We start from the raw sequence: 21,861 nt of genomic DNA on the forward strand, positions 1-21,861 counted from the left end.
GAGCGGCTGCAATGGCATCTGACAGGGCCCAAGTCAGCGGACGTCTCCTGCCTAAATAAGGACAAGGCGTCCAGGAGAGCTTTCTGGGAGCTGGAGGAATGTGACAGCTGAGCCCTCCCTGCCCAGCACCGCCCCCGCCTCCGGCCCCTCCCCAGGTGGGGCTCACTGAGCATTCCAGCTGCCCCAGAGGTGCCCCCGGGTCACTGACACCCCCTGCCAGCCCAGCGCAGGCCTGCTCTGCAGGCTGATAAGGGGATTTAGGATGGAATCCCAGGCAGCTGCTTTTGCTCCTGCGGGCTGGCATTGCAGCTGCCACGGGACAGGGGAGGAAGAAGCCACAAGGAGGCCCGACCCGGGCCAAGCCCTGGGAAATCACAGCCCATGGACAAGGATCTCCAGGGCGGCGCCAGGCACCAGGGCTCCTGAGCAGATTCCCCCGCTGTCTTCCTGTCACAAGAGCTCGTCACAGCCGTCATGATGGGGTGTGTGTGTGTGTGTGTGGACAGCACCACCCTCACAGGGCTAGAAGGACTAAGTGACCTGGTGTCTACTGAGTGCAGGCAGAGCAGGCCATGTTCTCAGGCCTTTTAGGGGACCAGGGAGTTTATCATTCAAATCAGGACATCTGGGTAGTGATCGCACCCGGCACGGAGCAGGAACGTCCCAGGCACACGGGGCCGTGCGGGCGTCTCAGCCTCGGCCATGCCAAGGAGCCCACGGAGACCAAAGATGGCGATTATGCCTCCCCCACCGTAGCAATGAACACCACACCCAGCACATAGTAGGTACACTCGGGGGAAGGGAGTTGAGGTTTTGTTTAACAGATCTGATCTTCAGACTTCCCAGGAAGAATACAACGAAGACATTTAAAACTCAGCCTGGAGCTAGAGTCCAAGGAAAAGCTAAGGCTTTCACTGCCTTTATTCAGGCGTGTTCATTGAGCCCTGCATGCAGGTCCATGTCTGGGGCCCGGGGTGCAGCGAAAGGGAAGGGGAGAGACGTCTAGAGGGAGGATTCCAGGCCTGGGGTAGCAGCTAGTTAAGTCACCACTTGCGACTCCAGCATCTCATACCAAGTGGAGTGTTTGTACAACTCCCTGCTGTGATGCCTGGGAAAGCAGCGGAGGATGACCCAAGTCCTCGGGCCTCTGCGCCCACGGGGGCACCTGGAAGAATTCCTGGCAAATGGCTTGGATCTGGCTCAGCCCCGGCTGTTGCAGCCACCGGGAGGGTGAACCAGTGGATGGAGGACATCTCTCTCTGTCTCTCTCTGTAACTCTTTCAAGTAAAATAAATTTTAAAAAAGGAAGATCTGTAAGAAAACCATCCAATTTAGACTACTCTGGCTTCTAAAACAGGAAGCCCAGAAGGTTAAAAAAAAGTGGAGCGAGCTTGGAAAACTTCCCTACAGATGAGAGCTGTGAGCTGTAGCTTGAAGCTGACTGGGGTTGAAGAATCAGCCCATGGGGCCGCCCCCTGCATGGGGCCGACCACTCCCATCAGTGACATCAGAGCAGGTGGAATCGGCCACGCTGGCAGTGTTCACACCATGGGAATCCACACGGAGGAGCCACTGAGTCTGTCTGCTATCCTTGCAACAGACACTCGTTAGAGAAATGCAAATACTCTCAGAAAATTCACATCCTTGTTCCACCTCTAGCGTCCACATGGGAGGCCAGCACTTCAGGCAGCGGCCTTACCTGCTACGCCACAGCGCCAGTCCCTAAAATCCAATTTCAACCATCCTAATTGTACCAATGAGAAGGTCTCACTGGGTGCTAGTATATTTTAAATGTCCCTCTTAAACTCTGTTTTTAAAACTTATTTTAATTCATTCATTCATCTAATTTGAGAGGCAGAGAGACAGATGGAAAGAGAACTTTCATTTGCTGGTTCGCTCCCCAAATGCTCACAGCAGCTGGGCTGGGCTGGGTCAAGAACTCATTCCAGGTTGTCTCCTGTATGGGTGGCAGAGACCCAAATACTTAAGCCATCACCTGCTGCCTCCCAGGATGTAAATTAGAAGGAAGCTTGCACCAGAAGCAGAACCAGAGCTCGAACCACGCACTCCAATGTGGGATGCAAGCATCCTAAGCCACATCTTTTTTTTTTTAAGAATTATTTTATTTCTTTGAAAGAGTTATAGAGAGATAGAGTCAGAGAGAGAGAGGTCTTCCATTCCGCCGGCTCACTCCCCAAATGACTGCAGTGGCCAGAGCTGAGCTGATCTGAAGCCAGGAGCCAAGAGCTTCCTCCAAGTCTCCCACGCAGGTGCAGAGGCCCAAGAACTTGGCAATCTTCCACTGCCTTCCCAGGCCACAGCAGAGAGCTGGATCGGAAGAGGAGCAGCTGGGACTCAAACCGGTGCCCAAATGGGATGCTGGCGCTGCAGGCTGGGGTTTTAACCCACTGCGCCACAGTGCCGGCCTCCTAAGTGGCATCTTAACTGCTGTACCAAACACCCACCCCACTCCATTTTTCAACACAGAGCACACAGGGGGCCAATACTGTGGCTCAGAGGGTTGAGCCACTGCATCCCGCATCAGAGCACTGGTTCAAGTCTTAGATGCCCTGCTTCCGATCCAGCTCCCTGGGAAGGCAGCACAAGAAAGTCCAAGTGCATGGACCCCTGCCACCCACATGTGAGTCTCAGTTCGGCAAATGGTGTCTCCCCCCCCCACACACTCTGCCTTCCAAATAAATAAATCTTTAAAAAAAAAAAAAAAAAAGATTCTCCTGGGGCCAGCATTGTGGCATAGTGGGTTAAGCTGCTGCCTGCAGTGCCAGCATCTCATATGGGCACTGGTACATGTCCCGGATGCTCCCTTCCAATCCAGCTCCCTGCTAACGGCCTTGGGACAGCAGCAGAAGATGGCCCGAGTGTTTGGGCCCCTGCACCCACGCGGGAGACCTGGAAGAAGCTCCTGGCTTCAGTCTCACCCAGCCCTGGCCGTTGCGGCTACCTGGGGAGTGAACCAGCAGATGGAAGATTTCTCTGTATCTCCCTCTCTCTAGCTCTGATTTTCAAATAAATAAACAAATCTTTTAAAAAAATATAAAGATTCTCCTGAGCAGAGCAGTGGCAAGTGAGCAACTGACAGATGATGTAATAGTGTCTTTGCTCTGTTGCTAACATATTTTTCCTGTTCTTTTTCTTTTTTTGGTTAACTTCTCTTAACCTTCTGTATGATTTCTATTTATAGTTCTAAACTATCTTTATAAAGATGAATTCAGGTTTCAGAAAGTGACAACACTGGTAAGTAGTGAAGGGATCAGAACGCAGGCGTGAGGGCTTAGGAAGATGTACCAGAGGCTCCCGCTGTCACACCTCTGTGCCTTCGCCCAGGCTGGTCCCTCCGCCCAGGCTGGTCCCTCCGCCCTTCCATGCTGGCCCCCCTGGGCTGCCTTGGACACCATTTGGGCTGAAGTCATCTCCCAGAGAAGCCAGGGTCACAATACGTGGGAAAGGACAAACAAGGACGCGGCTCTGGGCTGGCTCTTTTTCCCCAGGAACAAGGCGAGGACGGCTCAGTGCTCTGGGAAATGGAGCTGCACAGAGAAGCAAGGACGTGCCCAAGGTCATTCATCAAGTTCATGGCAGAGGCCTTCCCACCCCAAGGTAGCGCGGATGGGCACCCTACATCTGGTGGGGCAGCTGCTCTCTGGAGGAGCCCATGGGTGACCTGGAGGGCGTGCAGCTCCATCTAATGCCGCGGAAGTCACAACAGACACAGTCAACGTTACGGGCCGGGGGCTGGTGCTGTGACGTAGCAGATAAAGCCACCGCCTGCAGTGCCAACATCCCAAATGGGTGCCGGTTTGAGTCCCACCTGCTCCTCTTCCCATCCAGCTCTCTGCTATGGCCTGAGAAAGCAGTAGAAGATGGCCCAAGTGCTTGGGTCCCTGCACCCACGTGGGAGACCCAGAGGAATCTCCTGGCTTCAGATCAGCCCAACTCCAGCCATTGTGGCCATTTGGGAAATTAACCAGGGGATGGAAGACCTTTTTGTCTTTCCTTCTCTCTGTCTGTAACTCCACCTCTCAAGTAAAATTTTTAAAGATCTTAAAAAAAAAAATCACTGGCACAAGGAAGTACATTACAATGCAGCCGGGGGCTGGAACACTGCATAGCGTGAAAGCAAATGGACAAAGTTCTTGACTCAGAAAGATCTCCAATGCAGGTGCAGCAGAGAGGAAAAAGCAAGGTTCGCAAGAGCACGGATGCCACCTTCTGGGTACGGGGAACACAGGAATCTACACGTGCGTGTGCTTGTGTTAGGCTGGGCCACATGAAACTGCCATTCAAGACTAGCGATTTCAAACGTCCCACCTTAACGTATGCACAAAGTGATTCCAGGGAGAAAGGAGAGAAGCTACAAACAATAGTTGCCCGTGGGGTGTGGAGGTGACAGGAAGATGGGCACAGGGACAGGAGGTGGACCCTCTCCACTTCTACAGCTGGGCACTGGGGCCCAGTGAAGTATAACATAGTTTTAATAAAAGGGAAAATCCTTGGCCACTCGGGTCAGGTTTTCTGTGTCACGGTGCTGGGGTGATCAGGGAGGAACTGCGCCTGCGAGGGGTGGGGCCCCCAGTTTAAACTCTTCCACAGAACCAGCTGTGGCATTGCCCCCTCCGCCAGTGAGTCAGGGACCTGGGCCCCCCAGGCCTCAGCCAGGTCCTGGCAAAGCCACAGCAAGCCCGCCCTGCGGGGCTAAGGGGCTGGCATTAGGCTCCCGTGACCTTGTGGTAACACCCGCTTCCCAGATAAGGTTGCATGAAGCCAGGGCTGATGGAAGAGCATTTCAGCAGTAATGCAACAGGTCAGCGATATGTGGGGACACGGACGTGGCGTGGCCGGAGGTGGCCTTGCAGAGGGACCCCCCCCCCAGCAGCCCCTCCTCCTAGGAGCGGTCTCTCACAGCACACCGCTCTCAGCACAGGAGGCGGGTTCTCTGGGATAATGGGAACGCACGGGTGACGCCCACAGAGCTTACTCTGTCCTGGGCTCTCTGGTTCTTCACTCGGCAACACCAGAGGACTGGAGTAAGGGTAAGAAACATCACAATAACGGACACAGCCACTGCAGGGCGGGGCTGAGGTGCAGCGGCTAAGCCGCCACTTTACGCCAGCAGCCTGCATCAGGGTGCCAGTTGGGTCCCAGCTGCTCTCCTTCCGATCCGGCTCCCGGCTAACGCGTCTGGCAAAGCAGAAGTGACGGCTGACACCCATGTGAGAGACCTTGATGGACTTCCTGGTTCCTGGCTTCGACCTGACCCAGCCCCAGCTGCTGCAGGCAGGTGGGGAGTGAACCAGAAGTTGGAGGATCTCTCTCTATATATAACTCTGCCTTTCAAGTAAATAGAGAAATCTTGAGAGAGAGAGAGGGAGAGGGAGAGGGAGAGGGAGAGGGAGAGGGAGAGGGAGAGAGAGAGAGAGAGAGAGAGACCCTGCCCACCACTGTGGGCTAGGTATCATGGTCAGTGCTCCACACCGGTGATTGCATTCTGCTCTGGCAACCTCCTCTGCAGTGAGCAGATCAACCGCGGGAAACTGAGGCTCCAGGAAGTGTCTTGCCCAAGGGAAGAGGGCTGTCCCACCCCAAAGCCCTGGCTCCTGCCCTAAACCGTGCATGTGGCCCGGCTGGAGAGGTGTCCACCAAAGAGGACTCGGGGATGGGAGGGGGAATGTCCTCATGTTTGCTGGGACATCGGGGCACCCGGTGACTGCCACTCAGCAAATGCCCAGTGTTCCTCCCTGCCCGCCCGAGGGGCCTGACCTCTGTCACAGAGGCTGCATGTCCGGAATGAGACAGTCCTTCCCAGCTCCTTTGCATCTAGGGAGGGGCAAATCCCTGGCTGGGCCTCCCGTCCCCACGAAGGGAAGCGGTGGCGCTCTGACCTGTGTCTGGAGCGCAGAGGAGCTGTGCGGCTCAGCAGCCGTCTTTTGAGTGTGAGGACAAAGGCCACGCTGTAAGGACAGTGGGAGCTGAAGACAGATGGCGGGGGGGTCCCTGGGGACTCCCCCCAGTGTGGCCTCATCAGCCTCCCACCGCCTCTCTGATCCTGTTACTGAGACGTCAGCCCTGGGAGGGCTCCACAGCGCGAGCCAATGGAGCCCCCCAGGGCAGGGCTGGGGTCGAGGGCAGAAAGTCTGGTTTTCACAAATCCAAGCCGCCCAAAGGTGGCCCAGACCTGCTGGAGAGACCGTGAGCTCCCCACGCTGGAGACAGAGAAGCAGTGATGGATGCCCACTTGGCGAGAGTGGCAGGAGGGCATTGTGACACTGGCTGGACCACGTGGCCACGCGTGCTTTAATCATACCCTCTTTGAGAGGTGAGGAAAGGCCCCCAGGACGCGTGCCCAGTTATGTATGGGCAGGCACGCCCGCCCGCCAGTGACCTGTGAGGCCCCGCGGAGGCCCTGTCCAGGAGAACCTGTAGCAGCAGCGAGAACGCTGTCCATCTGTGCAAGGTGGCAGCGGCTGAGCGCTTGCCATGTGGCCACTGCAGCCAGGGAAGGCCACTTGACATTGATGCACTTTCTGTGAATTTAAACTTAAACAGACACCTGCTGCCAGTGGCTCCGCACAGGACAACACGGCCCTCTGCTCCTGCCCCATGCGCTCTCTGCCTCCTCTCCTACACCGGCCCACCCCGTGCCTCCACGCCCACCACACTGGTCTCCCTGCTGTCCCTGGAGCACACCAGCCACGTGCCCACCTCAGAGCGTCTCCTTGCTCATCCCGTGCAGGGCGGCTCTGCCCCGAGACGGCCCCTGGACAACTCCTCCCGCTCCTGCATGTCTCTGCTGAAACAGGTAGAGGGCGAGCGTTTGGGGCGCAGTCAAGCCACTGCCAGCTGGGACACCCATGTCCCACACACAGTGCCTAGGGTTTGGGTCCTGGCTCCATTCCCCATTCCAGCTTCCTGCTCGTGCAGATCCCGGGAGGCAGCAGGTGATGGCTCAAGTAGTCGGGCCCCGGCCTTCCACTCAGGAGACATGGAGAGAGTCCCCAACCCCAGGATGTGGCCTGGCTCAGCCCCCACCATTGCAGGAGCGTGGGGAGTGACCCAGAAGATGGGCGCTCTGTCTGTCTGTCTCTCTGGCTCTCAAAAAAGAAAACCAGGGGCTGGTGCTATGGTGTAGCAGGTTAACGCCCTGGCCTGAAGCACCGGCATCCCATATGGGTGCCAGTTCAAGACCCAGCTGTTCCACTTCCGATCCAGCTCTCTGCTATGGCCTGGGAAAGCAGTAGAAGATGGCCCAAGTCCTTGGGCATCTGCACCTATGTGGGAGACCCAGAAGAAGCTCCTGGCTCCTGGCTCCGGATCGGTGCAGCTCTGGCTGTTGCAGCCATCTGGGGAGTGAACCAGCAGATGGAAGATCTCTCTCTCTGCCTCTTTGTTTCTCTCTCTCTCTCTCTCTGCCTCTCCTTTCTCTGTGTAACTCTGACTTTCAAATAAATAAATAAATCTTTAAAAAAAAAAAAAAAAGAAAGAAAAAGAAAACCAGAAAAATCAATGAGGTATGCCCTGGCCACTGGGCCCTCTCACGTGTTCTGTCCTGTACCACGCCCCCTGTGTTGCCTGCCTGGCTAGAACGTGGGGACCAGGAAGGCAGGATCTTTTGGCTTTCCTTTCCCATGAGCCTTGAATACCACTTAGCACAAAGTCAGCTCTCGACACAGCTCTGCTAAGTGTGAGGGCTTACCTGTGTACAACGGAGGGTGCCTCTGTCCGGCTAAGAGCCCAGCCTAAGATGACAGAGCCCTAACATTAGCCACCCACGCTTCCTGAGCTCCACAGAGGTGGTGGGTGCCTTGCCAGGTCCTGGTGCCTAGGACCAGAGTGCCCAGGACGCATAACATGGAGATCCCAGCTAGAAGGGGGCCAGAGCTTCCCTGGGGAAGACGCACCTGAGCTGAGTGAGTGGATGAACAGGCAGGTATTGGCGAGGTCATGGTAGAGGCGAATGGAGCAGCATGGGTGGGAGAGCAAGGTGGGGAGAGAGTGGAACACGGCTGCGGGGATCAAAGGAGAGGGGGTATGGAACGGAGCTGGGGGGTGAGCTGGAGCCAGATAGGAAGGGTCTTGTGGGCCAAGGTAAGGGAGCTGCACCTCTTCCTAAGAGCAGGCACCCTGGGGCCCATATCATGCCTACACCTGATTTCATCCCTGGTGGGAGTGGAACATCCATGTGCCATCAGACTGGCCTGGCACTGTCAGGGCCAGCCCAGCACAGCGCCCAGTGCCTGCTGGGAGGCTGCAGGGGGTGCTCCACCCTTACCCCAAGAGCAAGCACAACCCAGAGTGGGGCAGAGAGGGACATCGGCCCTAGGGGAGACACCCAGTGTAGGAGCGACCTGAATCGGAGCCCCTCCTTCAGGAACATCCTGGGAGCACCGAGGTCCCGGCTGAACCAGTCTCCATGGCCTGCACTGATGCCCCCTCAATAACACACACTCACTGGCTCATCCTCCTCTCTCCCCCTCCCCACCCCCTCCTCACCTCCTCCTTCCTAGCATCGCCTCCCCAACAGCTCACCTGCACTGTCTCGGGCTCCACTTTCTCAGGGCCCCAAACTCAGGCCTCCAAGAGACCCTGGCCGCCAAGTGAAGACCTCAGCCGGTGGCTGCGTGGGGAAGAGCAGAGGAGGCGCAGAACCAGGCAGGGACACTTGCCAGGGGCACGGAGAGGGCAGGGCTGCAGACAGATAGGTGCAGTTGGCTCCCCGCAGGTGCAGAGGCTCCGCGGGCAGATGGGGGGTGGTGCGCAGGCTTTGTCCAGGTCAGGCCTGGCCTGAGAACCAGCCTCGCCAAGCTCCATCCCGAAGCCAGGCCTGGCTTCAGGACCCGCTGCAAAGGGGCTATTTTTAGCGAGCTGGGTGTTTACGTGAGGGATTGGAAGACCGGCTTTATTTTTAACTGCCCTCCCAGCGGCAGGGATTGCTGATACGAGCTTAGGAAGTCAAGTGGAAGCTGCATGGGGCTTTTGAAACCCAGGGGAGCTAAACGCACTTGGGGAGGGAAGAGCTTACAGGAGGAACACGCTGGTGTCACCAAGTCCCACTGGCCTCCATCTCTAGGGAAGAAGATGAATGGCACCACTGACCATGGCCTCTGCTTATCCCGTACCCACTGTGTGCCACCACCACGCCATGCAGTCCTCACCATAACCTTGACAGGCAGGGATGTTATTGTCCCCATTCTGCAGACAAGCAAAGTGAGGCTTAGAGAGGACCAGGGACACACAACGGGAAGTATCAGTTGGGATCTGAGCCTCAGTCTCTCTGCGTCCTCTTCCATGCACTCAACATCTCTGCCCGGTACCAAGGTCAAGGCCCAGGGCCTCGGGCTGGCAGGATGGTCATCCGACAACCTTTCCTTTCCAACAGTGGTTAAAAGGGCAGGGTCTGGACCTGAGCACCTAAGGCCTGGCTATATCAACTGTTCTGTAAGTTTGGACTCACTTCCTCATCTGTGAAGTGGGTGGATATGACCTGCAGCACCTCCGGCGTGAGCACCGTGGGAGCCGACGCACAGGAGGAGCCGAGCACTGAGGGAGCCTGGTCCTGTGCACACCCAGCTCCCTCCCTGCCCCGTGAGGCACAGCCTCATCTCAAAGACCAAGAAGCGCAGAGGCAGGAAGCTGGAGCCACGCAGGACGAGGGCCTAGGAACCGCCCTCCCGACCCTGGTCCGAGCTCAGACACCGACCTGCAGCAGCCACTGGCACTCTGTGATAGCCGTCACTCCAACATCCTCCGGCCCAGGCCCTTCCAGCGCTGACCCCTGGTCCCTGGCACTCAGGCACCACACTGGGTGCCAAGGTCAGAGCCATATGCTGGCCCAACTGGGAAGTGGGGAAACCCTTGCATCTGGGGGGGGAGGAGTCCTCTGCTTCTTAAGGTGTCGGCCGCTGGTTTGCCTGACCCCTGACCCTGCTATTTAAGCTAAAAAAATAAGACTGGAAAGGCCCTGGAGCTGGACCCTCAGCATAGTTTACAGAGCTGGGGTGGGGAAGATTAAAAACGTCACCTCCCACTTAGCAGACCTTGTCCCCTTCCCCGTGGCTTACTCAAGGTGACTCAGAAGCCACTCGAAGTTTCAGGACAGCCTCCCTCGTCTGGCCCTCCAGCCACACTCCTCTTGCTCTCACCAGGCTCACTGCAGGACCCTGACCAACCCTCTACCTTTGTAGGCCTCAGTTCCTTCATCTGTGAAGTGGGCACATTGGACCTCCTCATCCCTAAGGCATCTTTCAGCTCTGACCAGCTAATTCTGAGGACTGACAGGAGCGGGCAGGGTCTTTTCTCTAGTTCTCTACTCTCCGAGTTTGGGGGGCCTGACTCACCCGGGCACACTGTCCCCCCAATAGCTCCCTACTGCCAGGAACCGGGCCAGCTGTTCTCCACTCCCCCCACCCCCCCGACCACTCGGCCTCAGTGACAGCTGCCCCGTCTACACCACGAGAGGCCCGCTCTGACAGCGCTGGAAGCTCCACTTGGCCCAGCCTTCAGGCCTAGGTGCAAAGCGATTTTATCCATCTGTGATTCTCAGAGGAGGCTCACAAGGGAGGGCAGGGGGCTGGGGGCCTTTCTGATGGTTCAAGCCCATGCCCAGGCAGCTTCACCCACTCAGCGGGACCTCAGGTCCAGCAGTCTCAGGAGACGCATTAGGGACAGAGACCAAGGACGAACTTGGCCCCTATGGGCAACGGCAAGGGGTTGGTGGGCGTCGAAGGTGGCACTGGGCTTGTGGGACACTGACTGTCTTCAAACAATGTGGCAAAAGTCAGAGGCAAGGCCAGAGAAGACCTGGCGCTGGGGGCGAGGTGGGAGCGATGCCTCACTCCTCCAGGCGGCCGAGGGGAGACAAAGGGTAAATGTGAGAGCTAGCTGGGCTTCTGATCATAACTCAAGTGCACACTCTTGCTGACCCAGCAAATCCACTGCTAGGAATTTAACCCCTAAATTAGATCTGCATTTCCCTGGCAATGGTCTTTTTAAAAACAAAAACAAAAACATTCATTTGTTTACTTGGAAGTCAGAGTTACAGAGAAAGAGGGAGAGAGATGTTCTATCCACTGGTTCGCTCCCCCAGATGGCTGCAACAGCCAGGACTGAGCCAGGCTAAAGCCAGGAGCCAGGAGCTCCATCTGGGTCTCTCACATGGGTGGCAGGGGGCCAAGTACTTGGGCCATCTTCTGCTGCCTTTCCCAGGCCATTAGCAGGGAGCTGGATCAGAAGTGGAGCAGCCAGGACTCGAATCGGCGCCCATATGGGATGTCAGCATTACAAGCAGCAGTTTAACCTGCTATGCCACACACCAGCCCCAACAATCATTCTTTAAACACTACTGAAGGCATATTGGATGGGTTGGAGGGGACACCAGACAGGGGCATTTTGCAAAGATACCCCATGTTCATGGACGAGAAGGCTTAAAACTGTTAAAACAATGATGCTCTCAAACGAATCTAAAGATGCAACAGAAACCCTACCAAGATCCAAGTTGCCTTTCTTTGGTAGAAATTGACAAGCAGATGCAAAAATCTACGGGAATGCAAAAGACCCAGACATCCAAGGTCATCTTGAAAAAGAACAAAGCTGGGGACCCCTGTTTCCCAATGTCAATACTTGGTCCAAAGCTAGAGCACTCAACCGCAGCCACTGACAGCAGCACAAACAGTTCACAGGAACGGAACGGGAGCCCAGCTAGAGCCCCACACCTGTGACTGACAGGAGGTCAAGAGAGCTTAAGGGGGAAAGGCTGGTCTTCTCAACACACAGTGGTGGCACAGCTGTATCTCCAAAGTAAAATAAGAAAATTAGGGCCAGTGCTGTAGTGTAGTGGGTTAAGCCACCACCTGTGACTCCAATATCCCATGTGAGCACCGATTTAAGACCTGGCTGCTCCACTTCCTATCTAGCTCTCTGCTATGGCCTGGGAAAGCAGTAGAAGATAGCCCAAGTCCTTGGGCCCCTGCACCTGTGTGGGAGACCTGGAAGAAGCTCCTGGCTCCCGGCTTCATATCGGTGCAGCTCCAGCTGTTGCAGCCATTTGGGGAGTGAACCAGCAGATGGAAGACCTCTCTCTCTCTCTCTCTCTCTCTCTCTGTAAATCTGCCTTTCAAACAAATAAAATAAATCTTTTAAAAAATGAAATTAGATTCAACTTCACACCACTGACAAAAATAAATTCAAAATCAAAGGTTTAAGAGCTAAAACTATAAACTAAAAAACTCTAAGAGTTGGAAAGCAGACAGTAGTAGATCCTGCAGTAGACAATGGTTCCTCAGGCATGACACAAAAGCACAGGCGACCAAAGGAGCAGCAGATAAACTGGACTTCGTCAAAACTGAAAACGTCTGGACCTCAAAGAACATCATTAAGAAAGTAAAGAGAGGCCGGCATTGTGGCGTAGCAGGTAAAGGAAATGAAAAGACAGGAGCCGGCATGCGGCACAGTGCGTTCGACTGCCACCCGAGACCCCGGCATCCCATCTAAGAGGCCAGTCTTGCCATGGCAGCCATTTGGGGAGAGAACCAGCAAATGCAAGACCTCCCTTCCTCTCTCTCTCTCCGCCTTTCTCTGTAATTCTGCCTTCCAAATAAACAAGAAAAAAATCTTCAAAAAGAAATGCAAAATTGAAAAGACAATCCACAGAATGGGCAGAAACATTTGCAAATCACCAATCTGCTAAGGGACTTGTATCTAGAATATACAAAGAATTCTTCCAACCTGATAATAAAAAAACAAATAATTCAATTTAAAAATGGTGAAAGGATTTGAATAGATATTGCTTGGAAGACACACAGACAGCCAAAAAATAACGTCATTAGTCACCAGGGAAAAGCAAATCAAAGCCACAGTGAGAGAACTCATTTGAACACATCAGACAGGAAGTACGCTGGATAAAACTGAGAATTATTCATAAGGTCTTATGTTTGGTTTTGGTTATTTTCACCTACTTGAAAGGCAGAGTGACAGGGAGAAAGAGAGAGAAAGGGAAGAGAAGAGGGGAGGAGAGGAGAGATGGTCCATCTGTTGGTTCACTCCCCAAATGCCCAAAACAGCCAGGGCTGGGCTGGGCCAGGCCACAGCCAGGGGCCCACCACTCCGTGCAGGTCTCCTACAGGGGGGCAGGGCCCAAGCACTTGATCTGCTGCCTCCCAGCAGATCCAGGAAGCTGGATCTGAAGAGGAGCAGCGGGACTTGACCTAGTGCTCTGATACAGGATGCAAGCGCCCCAAGCGATGGCTTAATCGGCTGCATTGTAACACCTGCCCAGAAATGCCGCTGTCTTTTAGAAGTGCACTTTAAAGTGCTTTAAGGCAAATGCTCTCATGATATCTAGAATTTACTTGATATTATTTCAGAAATGCATATATATATATATATATAGATGGTGAAGCAAATATGGCAAACCTGTTAACAATTGTTGAATCCAATGGGTATATATTATATCAGTTTCTCTATTTTTATAAATGTTTAACTTTTTCTATAACAACAAAATCACAAGGAAGATTTTATGTCAAAATGCAAATCCCCAGTTTCTCTTGAAAACTCAAGGACTGTGCAAAAGCTGAGTCCACAGCCCGGGCCCCGTTGGGAAGCAGTGCGGCCTCCCGGGGGAGCCTGGCGGGGCCCCCGTGAGTTGGACACAAGCCCGCTGCCTGCCTGGTCCCCGTAGTATTTTAGTTTGTAACATCAGGCGCTGGCATGCAAAGCCCGACCTAACCTGGCGGAGGCTGCCTGGCCAGCCGCGTCTCTAATCTCTCCCCAACCCCACTCCTGCATACTCCAGTCCTCAGTGACTCATCGCTCCCCAAATACACCACACACATTCCTACCTCCATGCCTGCGCCCATCCTAACGGCTCTCCCTGGAGTGACCTCTCCCTCTTCACCTGGCCAACTCCCACCCAGAGGCGGCCACCTGCAGGGAGCTCCCCCCACCACGCCCAGGACGGAGTCACTCTTGGCTTTGGACCTGCTGCTCTCAGTGCGCTCCCTCCTCTACTCCACCACTGACCGTGTCCAGCCCCTGTCCTTCTTCCCCACTGGGCTGTGAGTCGCCGGAGAGTGCCGACCACTTCAATCTAGCACTGCATGCCCAGCGCCCCAGCACAGAGGAAGTGCTAATCAAAGCTTGGGAAAGAAAACTGACCCAAGGGCAGCCCATGGTGAAGAACATTCTAGAACCAGATTTCCTGGCTTCAGCACCCAGCTGTGCTGTTACATGTATGCCCTTGTTTGAGACGCTTAACTGTCTGCACCTCAGTTTCCCCACCTTGCTCTGAGGATGAGATATGCTGACATATATGAAGTAATCAGAATCGTGGTATTTGGAAACACACGTGCACGCACGATATGAGAAGACAGGGCTCTCTCTCGTGATTTCATTCGCAGGGGAGGCTCGGGTCAGTACAGCATGCTGCATGGGTCGTCACAACACCGTACAGCCCCTTGCATACCTTCAGAGCACAGCCCCTCACCCGAGCCACTTCTCTTACTCTCTGCAGCAATCCGGCGAGCAGTGAGCACGAGGACTTCGTACCAGCTGACTGCAGAGGGAAGTGAACCCCAAGGAGACGGCGCAACTTGTCTCAGGCCACGCAGCTTGCCAGACAGGGAACTCAGACTCAAACCTGGTTCTGTCCAGTGCCACACCCCAGCTCTTGGTCCCTGCACCCCAAGGGCACCTGCTCACGGGAGAAACGGCTCCCAGCAATTCTCAAAACCAACCCTACGCCTGCACTCAATGTGGGTGCTCCAGGGTCTGCCTAGGGAGGGTGTGAAGGTGGAGAAGGGTCAGAGGCCAGCTGAGTGGTGCCACCCTGAGTTGCTGCAACCCCACCCCCTGGACTCCTCCAGGCTCCACTGCACCAGGCTCCGGAGCACAGCCAGAGTAGGACACAGTGACAACCGCAGCCAGCGTTTGGGGTAGGGGGGGCTTCCTGCTGGCCAGCGCTGCGCCAGGTGTTTCATGTACAAGCTCCGCCTGAATCCATGCGAAAACGCTGCCAGCGGAGTTCATTGTTCACTGTTCTTTTAGAAACGAGGGAACTGAGGTCTGGAGAGAGGACAAGACAGAGCAGGCAAAGGCAAAGCGGCCCCCTTACCCTCCCGGTGCTCCGGCGGAAGGGAGCCATTCACAGGGCATTGGCACGACGACCAGACCAGACAAGTTTCGGCATCGCCCCAGACATGCCAGCTTCCCTCCGCAGCTCAGAAGCCACCACCGTAAAAGGCGTTACAAAAAGAGTGCCTAGCCACGGACTCGGAAGGCGAGACTCTCGTCCCCCCGCCCCCGCTACCACCTGATGGCTCTGAGGGCTCTGTTCTCCCTCTGTACCTCGGTTTCCCTACCTGGTGGATGGAGGCACTGTCAGCCACATACCTAATCTTAGAATGTTCTCGCGTAACCACAATTAAAGATGTAAAAAGAAACAGCTGAAATTAACGTCCGTGCTGTATTTTAACTAACTCAAGATACCTAACATACAGCCATATTCAACAACTACTCGGTGTTTCCACATTATCAGGCTCCTTTACTTTCTCCCCATAGTCTGTTTCACACACACAGCCCACCTCCGCGGGGACCAGCGGCCCTCCAGCCGCCGACAGGTACACGTGACACCCAGGTCTGGCATCTTGCTCAGTCCACAGCCCAGCTGGAAGGTAGGCGCTGCCTCGGCTCTCTCCCTTCTCCTGGGAGGGTTTCCTGAGCTTAGACTCTGGGCTGACAAGTCCCACATCCCCCCAGGGCAAGGACCCGGAGCCCACGAAGCGGGCAGAGCCCAGGCCTGCCTGGCGCCGGGAGGCTGCTGGTGCGGGTGCTTGCTGTCCTCTGCAGCCAGCCAGGCCCCGGGAGACGACAGCATCTGTAAGACAGCCTCAGCCCTGCTTCTCTGTGTAATCCGGAGATTCCACAACTGGAAACTCCATCACAGCTGGGAAGCAAGCCGGCAGCCAGCGCTCCACACACGTGCGTGCACACATACACATCCACGTGCACGGCACCAGCCCCGGGCCGCCTTCCTCACACACAGGAGGAACCCAAACCTCTCCTCCCTCCCCCGGTAGCAGCACCACGGGCAGGAAGCTGCACCGACTTCTCACTCCAGAGACGCGGGCCCCGGCTCTGGGCCTGGCCACCCTCTGAGTGGGAGCTCAGCGCCTCCACGTCCAAGGGAACAGGTGCTGGCACAGAGGATCGGGGGAGCAGGGGAAGCCAGGGGCAGAGAGGGGCGAGGCTTCACCCCGACCGGAGAGGGCTGGGAAACCCCGCCTCTTCCCCGTCACCGTGCCTCTCTTCCCCACCTTGAAGCCCAGATGCTGGGTGAGGACAATGACTGTGTTCAGTGCAGGCTGCTCTATGCCAAGCCTTTTGCACGCACCGACTCCCTGCTTGTCCCTAACAACCCTAGGAGGAGAGGATCCCAGGTTCAGAGAGGTGAAGCGACCTGGGCAAGGCCACACAGCTTGTCAGCTGAGCAGCCGGAGTTCCAATTCTTCAGTATGAAGAGGCTGAACTCTCACCCACCTGCCTCCAGCATTTCCTGGGATGGCCCAGCACAGCGCTGGCTTTCACCTGTTATAACCACAGGTCTCACCTGGTACAGGTATTTAGAATGCTCCCTGCATGGGCCGGCGCTGTGGCACAGTAGGTTAATCCTCTGCCTGAGGCGCCGGCATCCCATATGGGCACCGGTTCTAGTCCCAGCTGCTCCTCTTCCCATTCGGCTCACTGCTGTGGCCCGGGAGGGCAGTGGAGGATGGCCCAAGTACTTGGGCCCCTGCACCCGCATGTGAGACCAGGAAGAAGCTCCTGGCTCCTGGCTTCGGATCAGCTTAGCTCTGGCCATTGCGGCCATTTGGGGAGTGTACCAGCAGATGGAAGACCTTTGTCTCTGTCTTTTCCTCTCACTGTCTGTAACTCTGCCTCTCAAATAAATAAATAAAATATTAAAAATAAATAAAATGCTCCCTGCAGAAGAAGGGACAAATCTTCCCTACATGCAAGAGAATTTGAAAATAATCCCCCAACAAAGGGTGCAGCTTAACTCCCCACTGTGGTGGGCTGGATTTAATGTCTGGATTCCAAAGGATAGAGTACGGAAAGGGGAAATAGTAACCATACACCCAAGGAACTGAGCAAGGGATCACGGCTGGTACCACCATCAGGAAGTCCCGCAGGTAGCAGGTGCCTCTACATAAAAGGCTCCAGGTTTAGACAGAATTATGCGGTCACCTGAGCCCTGCTTCTGCCCTGGTCCGTGTGTGCTCTCATAACAGAACACTTGAGGCCGGGAACTGTGTAACAGCACAAACACACTGGCTCACAGGTCTGGAGCCTGGGGCATCTACAGCCGAGACGCCAGCAGGCGTGGTATCTGGTGAGGCCACTCTCATCTTCCAAGATGGTGCCTGGCACACCATGTCCTCCAGTGGTGGAAGGCTGGATCCTCTCACGGCAGAGGGTGGAAGGCCAAGGGGCAAAAGGGGCCAAGTTCATCCTTTAGTAACAGAGGCACTCCACCCGTGACAGCACAGCCCTCATGGCCACTCACCACGCAAAGCTCCTATCCCTTAACACTTGTCACAACGGCAGCCACACTCAGCCTGAGTTCTGAAGGCCCCAGACCATAGCAGCCCCTAGCCAAGAAGTTTTAAAGAGAATCACCCGGACCTGCGCTCTCCCTCAATGATGCTAACTGATCAGACATTCGCGGCAGTATAGGGTGTATAAGGGCAGACAGAGCAAGACGTGGTGGTCAGACCTTTGGAATCAGAAAGCAAGGGACCAAGGCTCTGTTTCTCCCACTCGCTTGCCAGGTGGCCTTTGGCGTCTCTCATTCTCTCTCTGCACCTCATCTGTCTGTCTAACGCTTTCAGTGAAGGGTGACCAGGACTCGTGCTACCTACTGTGGATACTGTGACAAGCCTCCCAGGTTGCCCTCAGGCCTGAAGGATTCTCTTTCCCATCCCCAGCGGCCCAGGGAGCTGTCAGCTGCCAGGGTTTTCCAGGCATTGGCCCTGGCTGAAGAGCAGCATTCCGCCCCAGTGCATGGTGGGTGACCTTCACCCAGTGCAGAGGGCAGAGAGCTCCAGCTCCCGCACCCCAATTTGGGGCCACACTGAAGGTCACTTCCATGGCTTAGGCCCTCCTGTGGTTGCTGGGCCTCTGTGGAGACTGCACGGCAGCCCAGAGGCCCCTCTGCACAGTCCTGCTTCCTTCTGCTCTCCCAGGAGCTGATCCTGGGACTGCTCCCCATCCACGTCCTGTGCACTGCTCTCAGTCTCAGAGTCTGCTCCCCAGGGCACTCGCCCACCATGGGACTGGGACGCTGGACCCGGACTCTCTCTCCTAAGCCTCGTTTTTCAAGTCAGAGAATAAAGCTGCTCTGGCCAAGGACAGGCAATGAAGCAATGGTGGTGCCATGGATGGGAACATTGAAACTCACAGGAAACAGACCTGGGCACATCGCTGAGCTAAGACGGCAGGGCCAGATTGTGGCTCTGGGTCTGCCTAACTCTGAAGACCACGAGCCACCGCGTTCAGCTCAGGCCATTTACAGCCACGGCAGTGCCTTTCACCACTGCCCTGCCGCACCCACTGCTGCCCCTGCAGCTCACCTCAAACTTACAAATTGAGAACAATAACAGTACTCACCTCTTCCAGAGCTTAGAAAGATGGACTGAGTTAGTGCTCATAAAGATCTCAGGGTGGTGACTGGCACATCGGGAGCCCTTCACTAAATGGTAGGTTAGCAACAAATCGTGTAAGCAGTGTAGCGTTGCAACCGTTGTATTCTGAGATTGGTTCTTGCAGCCTAGGGACAGTCTGCCAGGGGTGGACCTTCTCGGCTCTCTAAGGGAGTCAGGCTTGATCTGAGCCCCACGGGGTAGGAACTGCATGGACAGCAGGAAGAGGGAGGAGCTATCCAGGCTGAGAGATCAGCATGAACAAAAACACTTGGCAAAAGGAACCAAAGAAGGACGATAAAGGTCAGAGTGCCCATCACAGAGGAAGACCATCCCAACCCAGGGCAAGAGTGGTAGCAGGTGAGGCTGGACAGGTTATGAAAGACCGACCACTCATGAACGGCTGACTTTGAACAAGTTGCCTTATCTCCCCAAGCCTCACTTTGCTCATCTGTAAAATGGGAATACAAATAGTGCCCACCACAATAGGGTTTTCAGAGGGTTGAGTCTGTCAATATTTGTAAGCCACAGAAAACTGCTATGTACTTGGTAGGCACTACAAATGCTTCATGACAACTTTATCTGAAGTACAGAGAGACGATGTGATCTGGTTTGAATGTGGGTGACAGAGTGAGTGCTTAGTGGGTGGGAGGCTGGATGGATGCATGGATGGGTGACGTTGGTTCAGTGAGTGGAAGTGTGATGGGTTGTTGAAAGACAGTTGGGCCATGGAGGTGGTTAGATGGATGAGTGATGGGTGGGTAGTTGGATGATTGGGTGGGTGGGAGTGTGGGTGGGTGATGGAGACGGTGGGATGTGTGGATATGTGGTGGGATGTTAGGATTGGTGGTTAGGCAGTTGAGTGAACAGATGTTTGAATGGGTGTCTGTGTAGTTGGATGGATGGGTGATGAATGAGTGGGTGGGTAAAAGATGGACAGTTGGATGGGGGATAAGTAAAATGGCTGATTGGGTGGGTGGTTGTTCCGGTGGGTATTAAAGAAGCTAGATGAATACTGGGATTGGATGGATATCTGTGTGTTCCAGCGGATGGATGGGTAACTGGATTATTACAGAAAGTGGGGGTCAGGAGTGGATTTGGATGATGGAGTGGAGAGACAGCTATCAAGTGAGTATTAGAAAGGCTGAGTGAATGGAAGGTTTAAATCAATGAAGGGGCTGGGTCACTTTGGTGGACAGGAATAACAGTAGGTGAATGAGAGGATGAATGGATGGACAGAGGATGAATGGATGGGCAAGTGGGCGCACAGATGGGCAACTGGATGAGTGTATGGACAAAAGGATGGGTGGATGGAGGGTGGATGGGAAAGTGGCTGGCTGGCTGGGTGGTTACACCAGTGGATGGATGAGCAATGGTTGAAGAGGTGACGTCAGCTTCAGCAGTGCCTCCGATCAAGCCCCTAAAGGCCGTGAGGGAAGCCAGGGACGGTAAAAAGTCGCAGGAACAGGCGTGGAGGCTGGGCCCCTCCCAGCAGAAGCCCCCATCCCGCCGCTCGGCCCGCGGTCCTACCTGGAGACGGCGATCTCCGCCTTCTGGCGCGCGATGGCGGCGGCGCGCTGGGCGCCCTCCACGCTGTGCTCCACCTTCTGCCGGACCTTGTTGCTCTTGAGCGGCAGCACGCGGCGCTTGGTGCCCTTGACCAGCACGTTGTGGCGGTACTTGCCCTCCTCGCGGTGACCGTCGGGCAGCGTGGTGCAGCCGTAGCCGTGGCGCAGGTTGTCCAGCCACTCGCCCTCGTAGCGGAGGCCGCTGGAGCGCTCGCTCACGCCGAAGCCCGAGCGCTTGTCGTTCTTCCACTCGCCCATGTAGGTCTCGGTGGTGGTGGCGTCGATGTCGGCCTCGAAGGGCGCCGCGTCGTCCGCGCCCTCGGCGCCCTCGCCCAGGCTGGCGGTGGAGGCGGCGTCGCTGGCGCCCGAGCTCAGGTCGCTCTTGAGGAAGCTCACGCGGCTGCGCTGGCTGCCCACGGACGTGCGGGACTCGGCCCGCCGCAGCTTGCCCAGCAGGGCGCCGCGCGGGAAGAGGCCGCCGCCCTTGGGCGCCCGCGCCGCCTCGGCATTGGCCAGCAGGCTGAGCGCGAAGCCGCCGCGCGGGATGGCGGGCGAGGGCAGCGCGGGGCCGTCGGCGGCCGGCGACGCGGGCGAGTCGGGGGCCACCGTGCCGTTGCTGTGCTCGCTGCGCAGGGACGAGAGCGACGTGCGCAGCGGCGAGCGCACCACCACGGCCATCCCGTAGGGCACGCTCTGGCGCACGCCGTAGCCGTGGCGCATGCCGTTGGTGAACTGGCCTTGGTACGTGCCTGCGGGCGAGGAGAGGGGCGTCAGGGGGTGCAACCGGGGCCCCCCACGCGGGCGCCGGGGCACGGGCCGGCCTGGAAGAGGGGCAGGGTCCGAGTGTGCACGGCGAAGAGGGGCGAGCCAGGACACCGCCGTGTGGAACTCCCCATTGGTGGACACGCGCTAAGGTCACAAGTGTGGAGAGAGGGTGAGGTGGGGGGGGGGGCATCGGTGTGTGAAGTTGTGCACAGGTGGGGCCTGGGGATGTGGGAAGTTAAACGAGTGCGAGGACACGAGTGGGTAAGGCGGGAGGCTTTTGTGTGATGAGGTGAGCATTTCCATTGGTGTGCGAGATAGGTTGCAGCCGTATGAGCCAAAGTGTTACGGTGTGAAGAGACATGAGCAGTGAGCCCTGAGTGGGTTTACATGAGTGTGCACAGATCTTGGATCACACAAGAGAACGGGCAAGACTGCGAGGGTGTGCAACAGCATGACTGCGTTGGTGGGAGTGTGCAAAACAGTGTGCACAGAGGCCAGCCAAGTCACGTGAGCGAGACATGGTGGTGCGTAAACTCAGGTGTGAGAGATGTGAGGTTTGAGTGTGCCAGGAAAGGCGGAGTTGAGTGAGGGTGCAAGACCATTAGCAGGTCACGGAGTGCGAAGTTGTGTGGGCAGGCCAGGCATGTGCACCGCTATCCTAGTGTCCAAGGTGATGTGAGTGTTGAAGGTCGTGAGCGGGGAAGGGTGAGCCTGCACAGTTACGTGGATGTTGGGGAGCATGAGGCTGCGAGAGGGCATTTGTGCGACATTATTTGTCCTAGAGACGTGTGAGTAAGCACGGCCGTGTCTTTTGAGTATAT

The 21,861-nt window shown here is 56.0% G+C and overlaps 1 protein-coding gene across 1 annotated transcript in view; it reads right to left on the reverse strand.

The window, feature by feature from the left end:
- The window catches only part of JPH2 (junctophilin 2), a 70,046-nt gene that overhangs the window by 22,985 nt on the left and 25,200 nt on the right, over window positions 1–21,861 (reverse strand). Inside the window, exon 2 of the mRNA XM_062202365.1 lies at window positions 20,238–21,024. Coding sequence (XP_062058349.1) covers window positions 20,238–21,024 — 787 coding nt within the window. The remainder of the gene's footprint in view (window positions 1–20,237; window positions 21,025–21,861) is intronic.

This window comes from Lepus europaeus, chromosome 10 (assembly GCF_033115175.1).
Source record: "Lepus europaeus isolate LE1 chromosome 10, mLepTim1.pri, whole genome shotgun sequence".
Classification (NCBI taxonomy): Eukaryota; Metazoa; Chordata; class Mammalia; order Lagomorpha; family Leporidae; genus Lepus; species Lepus europaeus.